Genomic DNA, 14,112 nt, shown 5'->3' on the forward strand with positions numbered 1-14,112 from the left:
GATACTAGAACATGTAAGTGAATGTCAACAAATGAAAATGCAGTGTTGATAAAGAATTAAGTTTGGATGTATTTTGGTGTAAATATTATAAGGTTGTGTAACATTTTAATGAGAAAGTTTGAATATGATAAGTGATGATGTAGTGTGTTATATAAAAGGTTTTGAAGTTTCAAATAACTAATTTAATGTTTTCTGGAGTTGTATTTGTTGTGGAAGATTTACTATGTGAGTTTCAGTGTCTTAGGAAGTTGATGGCTCTGTTCAGAAGTTAATAGTTCATGGGTTATCAATGTGGAGCAGTCTAGTTCTGATTTTGAAATAAGGGTTATCCAGTGGTTGAAGTTAATGATAATGGTATTGTAAGAGTCTTAAAATTTTAGAAGTTGTTTCTTTGGGATGAAATATAGGAAAATTTTGTGTCAACAGTTTTGAAGCGATAGTGTTGTCAAGGTTTTGTAAGTGCAGAAATGAAGAGTGGAGATATTGGTTAATTTGTGGGTTAAAGTGGTTGTTCCATGAGATTTGAGGAGTTAATCATGAGCTGCAGAGAATAATGGTAACTGGTTTTTAAAGGATTTTAAAGGAGATAATTTGTTTTGAGGTTATTTGTTGTCGTCGTCAAGGTTGCTGCCGAGGTTTAAGTTTTGAAGAAGTTGAAGTTTTTGTGTTTATTCATCGTCATTAAGGTGGTCGTGGAGACGTAATTCCTGGAGTTGAAGATTTGTCGTCGTCGTTGAGGTAGTCATGGAGACGTAATTCCTGGAGTTTAAGTAAGTTGTTCAGAGTTTTTTGTTGTTATTGAAGATTCTTCGTTGACCAGGGGGTGTCTGCTTGAAGCTTATAGAGAAACCAGTTTCAAAGTTATTTGTATTTTGCACTGATGAGAGGGAGATAACCGTTTGTGAAGAGTTGTTGACACTTTGTAGTAAGAGATATGTTTTCAAATTTTTGGCTTTTTAACAAAGGAATTGATGTTATTGCAATTTTTAAGTAACAACATTTTGTAATTTCTATATAAACAAGGGTAGTAACTACTGGATGCATTTATTTCTCAGGATGTTTTGTATTTATTTTGTACAGATTAGTTTTTCACTTTTGTAACTTTTCAATTAAATGTAGTGTTAATTTAATTGAAAAGTTGGGGGGGGGGGGGGGGGGGGGGTAATGTAATGTTGCAGAACCCTGCCCTCCTAATTAAATAATTTTTCTTTTAAACTATTTTCATGAATGTAAATATTTCTTAAAAAGTCTTTCTAATGATATTTTACCGTTTGTTATATATTTTAGGGTTGATATTTTTCACTTGCTATGTTTTTAAGAAGGTATTTATTATTTTATTAGACATTTTCTATCGTTAGTAATTTTTATGTAATTATTCACAAAGAAGCCGCTGTTCTAGATTTTTGCCTGTTTAGGCCTACTTTTTCAGGTTATTTCTAAATGATTTTAATTTTGTAAAGTAATTTGTATTATGATTGCTGTTCTTAATTTTTATTAACGTATTGTAATATAATTATAAATCACGGGACTGTGTCTGGGCTGGTGTAATGGTTAGAAAGAGAGGCATGAGAGGCCTGTAAGTGGGAGTGAGAAAGGAACAGTGCTTCCCCGCCAACCGAGATAGAGGGTAATTCCCCCCCTGCATGGGAACCGAGTGATAACTGCTGTCTCACGGTGTGGGAGAGAGAACGAGAATGGAAGTCCCCGATTTCGATGTAAAATTGAAAAGAGACAGATCAGGGGAAGCCCAGAGTTCTGTGTGTAAAAGGTTTTTTCATGTAGTGTAACTTGTTCTCTGATTGGCTTGTATTGGTAAGCGTGAATGAAGAGTGCGTGTGATTGGTCGGTGAGGTCATGTGACGTCTACTCCCTGCGTGGAGGAGACAGTGGCAGGATTTCACCAGTCGTCTGTCGAACGCTGGACGAGTAGGTCGCGTTCGATGGCTTCTCGCTAAATTATAATGTAATTTACGAAGAGATAATTTCACGTTGGTGGTCGGAGCCAGGCCTATTATTAAATCAACCTAATTTTTTATATATTTCGTTTCGGGTATAACTTAATTAGAAATTGCGGCCACCTTCGTAGGCGTTTTGGCTCGGGGCGAGATTCGTTTTCGCTGGGTGCGGCCCTGTTCGAGGTCGCACCATCTTCGTGTACTTGCAGTAAAACATTACTGAAGGACTTCATCTACGCTATTATTTTTCGGTAATTTCTCATCAAGTGAGCTACCAGCAGTATTTTCGACAGTCAGATATACATGTGGAACGAGGGAATGAACTATTGTAAGTGTTTGGATTCGTCGGGGCATTCTGTTTGAAAAAAAAAAATAATAAAAACATCAAAATTTGCAATTGGCGTTGAACTGTTTATTTTGTATATACCGAACCGTTATAAGTAATGTAAAAATGCCAAATATAAGTAGACAAATTAAAGGTCAGATTAAAACTGTTGATTGTTGGTACAAGCATTCAATAGCTATTTTGTACTGGCAAGCACCAGCGTACAAAACAACAGTACTCTACTGTACTGTATTATACTGCATAGTACTTTACTGTACTATATAGTACTGCTATTTATTTTTGTTATGCAAAAAATTTAATGTTTATCAATTACTAGTTTAGTTTAAGATTAAATTGTTACAAATTATGCAGGTGCAACCATTGAGTAAGTCATAAGTACAGAAAAACCTAATCACAACTTAGTCCAACATCTTTACCCAAAGAGGCTGAATGTTTAACGTTTTCATAAAATGAAACTTTTCTTCAAAATGAAATTGTTAAGGATAGACATCGCCGAGCAGGGTCGAGACGAGTTGGAGTCAAGTCCTTTGTGTAGAACACGTGTACTTAAGTTATTGATATATTTTTCCTTTTTGTTCTGTTTATTATTTTGGTGTTGAAATAAATTCTCTGTCATCCTTAATGTTTCTGGTTGTTGCATTAATTAATTTGCCTAGCAATATCCAATACACGTATATTTGAAGGTGAATGATATCATCAATGATAATTTAGTTGGAAAATTTTACATTTGACAATGCGAATGACGTTATAGTTTCTCTGTATCCGTTTGGAATTTTATGTGGTTCTCAGAATAAGTGAAGTATGTATCAATTTATATTATGTATTTATTATTACACTAAAAAAATATTTCTTATCAAATTTATGGAAACTTTTACTTCAGTGTACTAAATATAGGACGCCAGTCCATCAGGGTAATATTACATGGCACAACAATGTTGTTTATTTTTATAAGAAAGCAAGTGTCTGGCATTTTTATATCTATATAAAATAAGAACCAAACTATTTTCCATCTTTCAGTTCTTTTTTATTTGTGAATTCACCCCGTGTAACTTTTTTGTGGAGTGTCTACAAATGTTCACAGATGGCAGCACTGGCATTTACAGTGTTTCAGAAGTACACACAGAAGTGTGCTGCTCTTTTCTGTAGTGCTGCTTTTAGCTATCAATGGGAGCAAAATTTTACTTTATCTTGTTTTCTGTGATTATTTATTTATTTTAGAAGATTGTTAGAAAGAATCAACGATGGCTGAAGATCCATTCATAACATTTGAAAGGTATGTATTGTCACATTTCAAAATGGTATTACTTCGTTTACTTCAATGAACAAAATGACCGTATGTATCTGTGCAACACATAACTATGTATGTAAATAACTATTTATAAATATATAATTTATGTATAGGTTACAAAAAAATACAAACATATAAAATCATACACAGTTACTAATTATATATAAAAAAATTATTTATATGTGTCTTGCTGAATAAATCTGTATATTGTATGTATAGATATATATACCGTACACACTTCATAACTATGAATCATCAAATTCGCTTTCTTGTATGCAACTTTTCTAAACATGTTAATTATTTTTGGTAAAACATTGGTTTCATATAAAGTCTTTTTTTTTGTTTATTTTTGTTTCAGAGGATTCTCACTAAATGAAGCACTGGAAATGCTAGCAGCATCTGATACGGATGAAGAAACTGGAGAAATTGAAATCACTGCTCTTCCGCCTGCAACTGCATGTGATCCAGTAACAGACGAAGATTCCGGTGGAGAGGAAAATCCATTACTGGATAATCTCCCTGGTAGTCAGTTATGTTCGAATGTTGAGGTATCAGGTAAACAAATTTCACACAGTGTTTCCAAAAACCCTTCGAAGCAGAAGAAAAGTTATCACTGGTCAGAAGGCGATATTGTACAAGATGATTCAGAATGGCCATTGTTGCAGATGGCTAAAAACTCTCTTACACCTGAACAATTGTTTTATCTTTTTTTTGATGATGAAGTTGTTTCATTGATGACAACGTATACTAACCAGTACGCAGCAAAGAAAAATCAGTCGGGTGACATAACTGAAACTGAAATGAGATGTTTTATTGCTGTTTTATTGCTGAGTGGTTATGTAGATCTTCCACGAAAGAATATGTTCTGGGAATGTAGTCCGGACACTCACAATCCATTGGTATCAAATGCTATTTCAAGAGATAGGTTCAAATTTATTATGGGGAACATACATGTCTGCAACAATGACAATCTTGACAAAAGTGATAAATTTGCTAAAGTTCGTCCATTGTTTACAGAACTCAATAAACGTTTACTTCTTCATACCCCTCATTGTGAAAACCACAGTATTGATGAGACCATGGTGCCATATTTTGGAAAACATGGATGCAAGCAGTTCATAAAAGGAAAGCCCATTCGCTATGGATATAAGTTGTGGACAGGTGCGACTAGCAGTGGCTACATTGTTTGGACAGACCCATACCAAGGTGCTAACACTGTCGCAGTTCCAGAATATAAAGACTTGGGTTTAGGTGCTAGTGTTGTCCTGCAGTATGTCGATGTACTATCAAACATTGGTCCTTTCAAATACCACGTGTTCACTGACAATTTCTTCACTTCCTTGCCATTACTTGCCAAACTTCGTGAAAGGAACATAAAAGGAACGGGCACCATAAGAGAAAATAGAGTAGGGGGCTGTCCTTTGACACGTTCTGAAGCACTCAAGAAAACTGCTCGAGGAACAAGTGAAACAAAAGTAGAGAAAACTAACAATATCGTCTTGACCAAGTGGAACGATAACAGGGTTGTGACTGTTGCTTCAAACAGTGTTCCAGCATCTCCAGTACACCATGTTAGCAGGTATTCTCAAAAGCAAAAAAAGAGGATCCGTATCACCCAACCACACAACATTCATGTTTACAACCAATACATGGGCGGTGTCGACAGAGCCGATCAGAACATTAGCTTGTACAGAACTTCAATTCGTGGCAAAAAGTGGTATTTCAGTTTGATAGCTCATTGCATCGATGTTGCTGAACAAAATGCCTGGCAACTTCATAGACAAAGCTACGGCGAACTGGACCACTTATCATTCCGTAGAAGACTGGCCATTTCAGTTCTCGAACAAAATGCCACTCCACGGAAGTCAAAGGGCAGACCATCAAAGAATGAGCATCAAGATTCAAGATTTGATAGAAAGGACCACTGGATTGTACCACAAGATAAGCAAACTCGCTGCAGAATGTGTCATGCGAAAACAACAACAAGATGTTTCAAATGTGATGTTGGCGTTCATGTGAAATGTTTCAAAGATTTTCACACAGTAAAATAAATAGTTTTGTCATATTAGTATAAGTAAATAATATTGATAGTAAAATAAATAATTGACATTGATTGGACTGGTGTCCTATATATAGGACATTTTGTGTATTGATTGGACTGGCGTCCTAAATATAGTACTGCAGTTTTTGTGGCTTTGTGTTCGGAAAAAAATTGTTATATAGTATGAACATCATTTTTGTAGTGTATTGATCCCATTTTGAAGGAAAAAATGTTTTAAAAGAGAAAAAATTATCTCAGTCTTATCTGGGTTAAAACTGTTGATTGTTGGTACAAGCATTCAATAGCTATTTTGTACTGGCAAGCACCAGCGTACAAAACAACAGTACTCTACTGTACTGTATTATACTGCATAGTACTTTACTGTACTATATAGTACTGCTATTTATTTTTGCTATGCAAAAAATTTAATGTTTATCAATTACTAGTTTAGTTTAAGATTAAATTGTTACAAATTATGCAGGTGCAACCATTGAGTAAGTCATAAGTACAGAAAAACCTAATCACAACTTAGTCCAACATCTTTACCCAAAGAGGCTGAATGTTTAACGTTTTCAAAAAATGAAACTTTTCTTCAAAATGAAATTGTTAAGGATAGACATCGCCGAGCAGGGTCGAGACGAGTTGGAGTCAAGTCCTAAGAAAAAACTAACAAGTTTGAGTCAAGTAGAGATAGTTAAATTTTTCATATAGTGATTTAAATTAGAATTCCAAAAAAAATTTCAATATTTTTTTGTTGCAATAAAACCCTGTTAAGAAAACCCCACTTAACAAAATACCCTGCATAAAATACATAATAAGTATTTTAATAATAAAATTAGAACTAAACTTTTAAATATAATCTTATCCTTTTATTAAAATTTTCTTGTAAATGAGTACATTTAAAAAAAATAGAATAAAAGTTTACAGTTTATTAGTTCAGCATTGAAACAATAAGATTGAAAACAGTTTGAAAACAAATAGAATAGAAACAACACTCACCAAGTGATGTAATTGCTGTTCGTTCATTTCTTCAAATAAAGACCAGATACTACTATCCCTGCTGCTTGTAGCTACCGTGTTTTCTCGCATATCGTCAAACATTTTATAATTTTAAGCAATCTTAAAGTTGTTTGACACCCATTAGGTTTACCTCGATGCCAACACCAGACTCTTAATAGGAAAAGTTCAACTTACAGTTTGTCTCCTGGCTGCAGAAAATTTGTACAAGCCAATAAGTGGCTCTTACCGAAACACTGATTTGTTTCATAAAAGACCATAATCTTGAATAAATGGCCTCACTGTTGCACAGCTGTCCTGTTCCCAGCGAAACACAAACGTAGTCATGACAAATATTCTCTGTTGGCTTGAATGCGCATAAACACACCCATTTTGTCCACCGCTCAAATCGCTACTCCCTCTACTGGGCACTTGTAGTTCACACCTTCTCAGCTGACAGTGCCTTAGGTTTTTTTTGCATCTAAAGGCACACTAGCACCAACTACTGAATAATTTGGTAACCAAGTTTAATTTGGCATGCACACTAGCACGTCACATTACTTCTCCTCGGTGGCTCAGTCTTTACCTTTTCAACCTTTGATATTTTAAATATTCAAAATGATAATTTAAAACTTACACATAACTCAAACCTATCATTTATATTAAAGAGACTGCCATGTACAAATAAAATTAATTTTTATCTACCTATAGTTTGGGCTGCCAAAAATAAAATTTAAAACATGGCAACTAATTTCCAGCCACATTTACAAATGTTTGAACCTATTTTGCGAACGGCTTATACTTTTGCGTAGTTACATTTGCCATAGGAAAATGGCTCAGCGGAAAGGAGACTGTTTTATATTGCTCACATGATCGAGTTGAAGAATAGACTTGCTTTTTTTTTCCTTTTATGCCTTTTTATGATAATTGCTATAATAAGTCTTGTACCCGCACAAGGTTAGCTTATTGTAAAAGTGGGACTGCCAATTTTTTTTTTGAAATATTTTATTCTGAGTATTTTTAACATAATCCTTTAAAACAAGATGTCCAGAACTTGTGTTCAGTGTTCTGCCACTCCGCCATCTTGCTCCATGAATAAATTTGTGTTGAAAATGCAAGCCACTAGGCACTGTTTATAAGTACAGTAGAACCCTTTTATAATGTTCCTGCATATAATGTTTTCCTGCTTATAATGTCATATTTTTAAAGTCCCAATATTTCCCCCATAAGGACAATGTATTTATTTCCTGCATATAACGTTCATAAATAGTGTAATTTCCTGCTTATAATGTTTGCTTTCTAACATTCAATAAATGGGGAAAAATGTTTTAAAACCAAATTATTCCAACACTTACGATAAAAAGTTTCCTTTATGTATGTTTATGTTTACAATCACTGCCATACAATACATGAAGTTTGTTAAAATACAATTTTATGCAATATACTGAAGGTACACAATGTTCATAGTTACGTGTCAGTTGGCATCCTTAGTCAACTCTTCTCTTCCTTGCCATTCCAGTGGGTATTCAGATGCACGTACATAGTCCTACGATATTTAAGTTGCCAACCATTGAGCAAGGGCATAACTAAAAGTGTTTTCTATTGCTTACAAATAATTTTTTTTTTTCATTCATACGTAGGAATCCCAAAATTAAACATTTTCAGGTGGCGAAGGTGTAGACGTTCTCACTCTTAATGTTGTCATCATGAATCGTGAGACAATTTTACGAAAAATGTGGCAGTGTATCTTTAAGGACAAACAAAATTTAACCAGGGAACAAGACAAAGTTGAAAAATTGTTGGCTTGTTTCAGAAAATTCATGTATCAAGTATACTATCTTTGGTTTTAACATTAAAGTTGTTTACATAGCTTGGTGAGTCCATTGGTACAAAGCTCGAACATTGTTAAGTGCTAAATTGAGATTTCCTGCTTATAACGTTTTCCTGCTTATAATGTTTTTTTCTTGTGCTCCCTTGAAAAACATTATAACAGGGTTCTACTGTAATGGCACAAGCGTATTTTTAAAATTTATTTTTTTATTTTATTTGTCTCATGCCCACTAATAGTCAATAGACTTTTACGGTGGGCACGACATAGAATTACAAAGGATGAATGCAGTCATTGCAAGTATGTGGGCACTGCCTTCCGGTAGGAACCAAAGTAGGCAGGCACCACTCAGAAACCTCAGCTTCATTCTTAACATTATTTTATTATTTCATTTTTGCTCAAATCAGGAGAAAATAATAGAATCTTTATAAAATATTAGTTATACTACTTGCTTTCAAACAAGTTGAAAAAAAAAAATTGCCACTGTCTACTAGGTGACTTCCATCACTTTGTTTGGGGACAGTTGTAACAGCTACCGGTTACTAAGTGGAATATTAGCTGATGTTTTTCTATTTTGCTATGAAGTTTGTTGAACCTTCTGTTAGCAGCTTGTGTTGACATTTTGACCAGCTGGCTTGTCTAATAGCTGCTATTTGGTGAGCTGGCATGTTGAGAAACTGCTGTTCAACTAGCCATTTTGTTGAACAATTGCTTGTCAGTCGCATCACCCAGCAGCTGCCATGTCTATCTGCCTTTCAACTAGCTGGCTTTTAGAACTAATGTTCGACTAGCTGTAATATGATCAGTTGTCTTAAAGTTTTGGTTTTCAAAGAGCACTGCTATGTCTTAACCAGTATATTTTTAGTTTAGCATGCATCATGTGACGTGTCTAAAATTTTACAGTTATCATTATTAGTACAAGTGGCACCCATTTAACAACTATCACTTGCAAAATACCACTTGATTTTTGTCTACTACATAACACACTGATAACCACTTGAAGTAGTTCACAATCACTGTAGATAGAACAACAGTTGAAGAAGGATACTTGGACCTCTGGTTCTACTCCAAAACTGTACGTACATGCCACAGGCTACAGCTGGCGTGGTACAACTGTATTGTGACTTGCTGCTGTGTCAAACAGCTGCTTATCTATGGGCTGCAATGCCACACAGCTGCTCATATATAGCTGCAATGTAACACAGCTGCTTAACTATGAGCTACAATGTCACACAGCTGTCCCTAGGGTTTTCTCCTGTGTTACTTATTACATGTGGTCAGATGATGCATTCTATTAGTTAAAAATAAAAAGCCATACAGTAGAACCTTGATTAACCAGGGAAATAGGGGGTGGGGGTGAGGTCAACATGGATAAGCGAAAATCATGGATAATCGAATTGAAATGTATTTATGTTATACAATACAGCAAAAATTTTTAAGTAATTTATACACTGGCAATTCTAGTCCGTTTCTTTGTCCGTTTGTTTTTACTTTTAATACGTAGTTTTTAGTTTTACTTCTTTGTTGTCCCTTCCCTAATGAATTAATTTACACTTTGCGGCTTGATTCCTTCCCTCCCTCCCCAAAAAAAAAGTTGTTTAATTTTTAATTGAGAACCAGGTTAACCGAATGCCTGGTTAACCGGGTCACGAATCGAGGTTCTACTGTAATTGTAATTGTATCATGTATGCTTAAATCAATTCTAATTTAATTTTCCATTTTAGAATGGAGTGGATGTAAGCAGTGAGGATAATATAGAGATGGTTTATTCAAAAACTGCAGTTGTTGAAGAACTGATAAATCAAGCTCCTAGTGTAAGTAATTTTTTCTATTTTTTTTTATTAGTGTAATATGTTACCACATACTGAAAGACATTTAATGATTGGTCTTAAAGCCTAGTGTTTACCTGTCATAGCAGTTCGTGATAATGTATGGAATCTGAGTGGGCTTTATGGAAGTTTGGGAAAGGTTAAACTGCCATGGCCTCTCCTCAGTTGCAAATGATCCAGGAATGATACATATGAGTAAGGCCTAATGTCTGTACAGAAATTTACAGACAAATCATTTTGGGGCACACTTAAAATTTTTTTGTAAATATTAGTTTTTTTTATGTAACAAATACTTCTTTAGTTTATTTACTGCTGAGAGTTGGAAAAATAAGAGTTATTCTAGAATACAAATGCAGGTTAAGAAGTTAATGATAAACTGTTAGCTCAGTGGATGAAATAAAGAGTATTTTAACTTTAAGTAAAGATTTATTGCCTTAGAAAAAAAAGGTAGGTAGTGGGATGCTTCTCAGACTGCTGTTCACTAGACATGACTTGTAACCATAATGAACACCCAAACATTTGTTCATTATCTACCATTGTACCATGTCTTCTGTGTTTTCTTTTAAAAACCACATAAAATAATGTCTTCAACAAGTGATTGTAGTATACCAAAATAAAAAATTACTGGATCTCTTGCCATTGTTGTAAACTGCCAACCTTTGTAACTAATAGCAGAAGAATTTATTGTTTTTGAAGAGTTTTGCTTGCACGTAAGTAATGTTGCAAGTATACAGTAATGTTGCAAGTATACTTTGCCTGATAAAAAACTATTCAACAAAGTATGATCTAAATTTATGTTATATATACCTATATATAAGTTTTTTGTTGTAATCAATTTTTCTTTTTGGAAAAAAAAAATTATGTTTGCTGTTTTCTTAAATTATTTAATCTCAAAGCTCTTTCCAGATCATTAATAATTCTAAAATTTCCAAATATTTCTTGAAGAGTTTTTTTTTTTATAAAATGTTCCCTTGAATGAATGTTTGTTTTTTAGACGGTGTGCAAGGATGACGACACCTTTGTGATTGAAATGGAGCCGGAGTCAGTCTTGCAGATAAATGAACATGAACATGAGTCGTTGGCTCCTGAATGCTCGACCCTTAAAGATGGCTCGACTATAGATAGCATGATGATGGTAAGCACATGCCTAGTAATTCATCCTTACAATGTGTGTGCATGATTTTGCAGTTTCTTAAAAGAACCAAAAATAAATGTAATTACAATACACACAAATTTCATAAAATACTATAAATCCCTCTGAAGAAGTTTCTCAAGGTACTTAGAAATTTATACTTAACAGGGAGAACTTACTAAAAAATTAAAATTGTATGTATTTATAGGTATAATACTTAATTTTTTTTTAAACCTTTTATGCACAAAATTTTTTAAAGTAGGATTTTCTTAAGGCTAAGATCCATAGTTATGCAGGAAATTATTTATCGTGTGAATAGTATTGTGTGGTACGAAAAATTGACCACATTATTATTAAAGAAAGTTCTGAGATACCTATATAAATTTTCACAAAAAAATATTACGTTCTAAAATTTAACTAAGAAACTTTTAAGAATAAAGCTAAGGTATATCTGAGAAATTTTTTAATGGTTAGAGTATTAAACTTAGGATTAAGCAACTCTTGTAGCATATGAAAAGGAAATAATGTCATGTGGGTTCAGCGTTGCACCGCTTGATATCAGGTATGAATTTGGACGATGAATTAATAGGCCAGTCAACAAGAGGAAAAGTAAGCACTCTGTATCAGCAGACATGAAAACATTATATAATGGTAATTCGATGACGCTGAATCAAATGGTGCTAATTTTTTTGCAATCAGATGTGAAGTTTTTGGAGAAAAGGGTTAAAAAATTGTTTTGACTCAGTTTTCCCCAGAATATAGGCGTTTAATCGAAAAAGGTTTCAAACAAATGTTGTGGAGAAATAAAAAATACATAAAAAAGGTTCTCAGGTCCATCTTCGTATTTGTAAACATTAGCGAGAAATATTGGAGAGAAAGTAGTAAAGCGTAATAATTGTAAAAGTAGGGCTTCCCTTACAAGTGAGCGGGCTAGTGTGCATGCGAGCGTCTGTGTGTACTAAACACAAACAAAGTTTCTTCTGCTATTCTCGGGTCTCTCTAGCTTGACTAGAGATTGTGAGTGAGAGACGAAACCGGTTTTTCTCTCTTTCTATTTTCTCGCGCGTCAGCGAGTATTTTTCGTTTTTGGCCGTCGAGTTTTGAGCGTTATATATATATATATATATATATATATATATATATATATATATATATATATATATATATATATATATATAATCGGCGTATAAGCGTGCCATTTTTAAAACAAATCTTGATTGATGCTTATGGCATGCCGTTTTCTTATTTATTGTCAAAAATAGTGAACCCTAAATAAATATATAAAAAAAATTCATTTTAACAGAAACTAATAGTTTCCGAAACCATTTTTCTAAAGTCAAGAGTAAAATTAATTAATTAATTAATTTTGTGTCTGGACATAAAATTAATTGATATAAATTTTTTGCCTCACAAAAATTTATTTGTATATTAAATTGAATATGTATTCTTTTTAAGATTAAAATTTAAATATTATTCCTATTAAATGGTGCATTTTACAAAATTTTAAATTAAAATTTATTTGTATATCGAATTGAAGATGTTTCCCCTGGATTTGACATGACGGCTAACCTCTCACCCCTTAAATGTGCTGCAAATTTTTGTCTCATGCTATCAATGCTCTTACCTCTCATTCTAGTATAAACTGAGTAGTACTGAAATTTATTTGCAGACATAAACAACAGTAAGTAAGTATGTAGCTGATATTGAATGTATACAATTTTTATTCATGATTACAAAAAAGTTCTCTGCTTGGCAAATTATTTACTGATGCAAATAACAAAAAGATACTATCTGCACCGACTCACTACCCACAGAATAACAGTGCAGAGCTGCAACACTTGGTATCTTTCACAAGAACTGTAAAATATACTCGTAGGTAATCTGTTTTTTGTTTAAAAAGAAAACACATCTCATTCAGTATCGGAAGACAGCTTTTGAAAACTGTGCATATCTCAGACTTATTTAAACTACCAAAATAGCCAGACAGACTCATAGTCATGTTGATGGTAAGAAAGCAAGCACACCAGTTGAGTTTTAACTGTAGCTTATTTGAAGAACTCGTCAATGCATTCAATTTATTTAGAGTAGTATGATGCTGAAAATGGATGTAAAACTAATCACATTCCTTGTATGAGATAATTTATTCTATAATAAAAAATTGTCCTTTCTTGTATTGTATTGGACCCTGAAGTATATAATTTTTTGTATGAGATAATTTATTCTATAATAAAAATTGTCCTTTCTTGTATTGTATTGGACCATTAAGTATTTATTTACTCATTTCTCAGATTTGATGATACTCAGTGGAATTTTAATTTTCAACATTTTTAAATTTAGTTTAGTTTTATATCATGACAAAATTTATTGTATTTATACTATTAGTCATTTCTTAATATTGTGTGATCCAAACGTGACTTATTATATATATGTAGGGGAGGAAATATATTTAAAATCAGGCAATTTATGTGGTTAGGAAGCTGAAAGATGTACTCCCAGTACTTGTTACATTCCAGTTTGGCCCAGTAAAACACCCCAGAAAAATAACAAGACACTTTAAAACTTAGTGTTGTATGTAGTGACTTTAAGATTGTTTTAAGTTACTTCTTTTAACCAAAGTGAGTTATTTGATAAAGTTTTTATTTTGAAAAATAAAAAAATTTTAAACTTCCTTTGTTTATTGTTTAAAAAAAATCACAA

General features: G+C 33.2%; 1 protein-coding gene across 1 annotated transcript in view; it reads left to right on the top strand.

Moving 5' to 3' along the window:
• LOC134527923 (uncharacterized) overlaps positions 1-14,112 on the top strand; it is a 60,113-nt gene that overhangs the window by 35,923 nt on the left and 10,078 nt on the right. The window contains exons 11-12 of the mRNA XM_063360960.1: positions 10,179-10,268; positions 11,278-11,418. Of these exons, the coding sequence (XP_063217030.1) occupies positions 10,179-10,268; positions 11,278-11,418 (231 nt within the window). The remainder of the gene's footprint in view (positions 1-10,178; positions 10,269-11,277; positions 11,419-14,112) is intronic.

The sequence above is a fragment of the Bacillus rossius genome, chromosome 1 (assembly GCF_032445375.1).
Source record: "Bacillus rossius redtenbacheri isolate Brsri chromosome 1, Brsri_v3, whole genome shotgun sequence".
NCBI lineage: Eukaryota > Metazoa > Arthropoda > Insecta > Phasmatodea > Bacillidae > Bacillus > Bacillus rossius.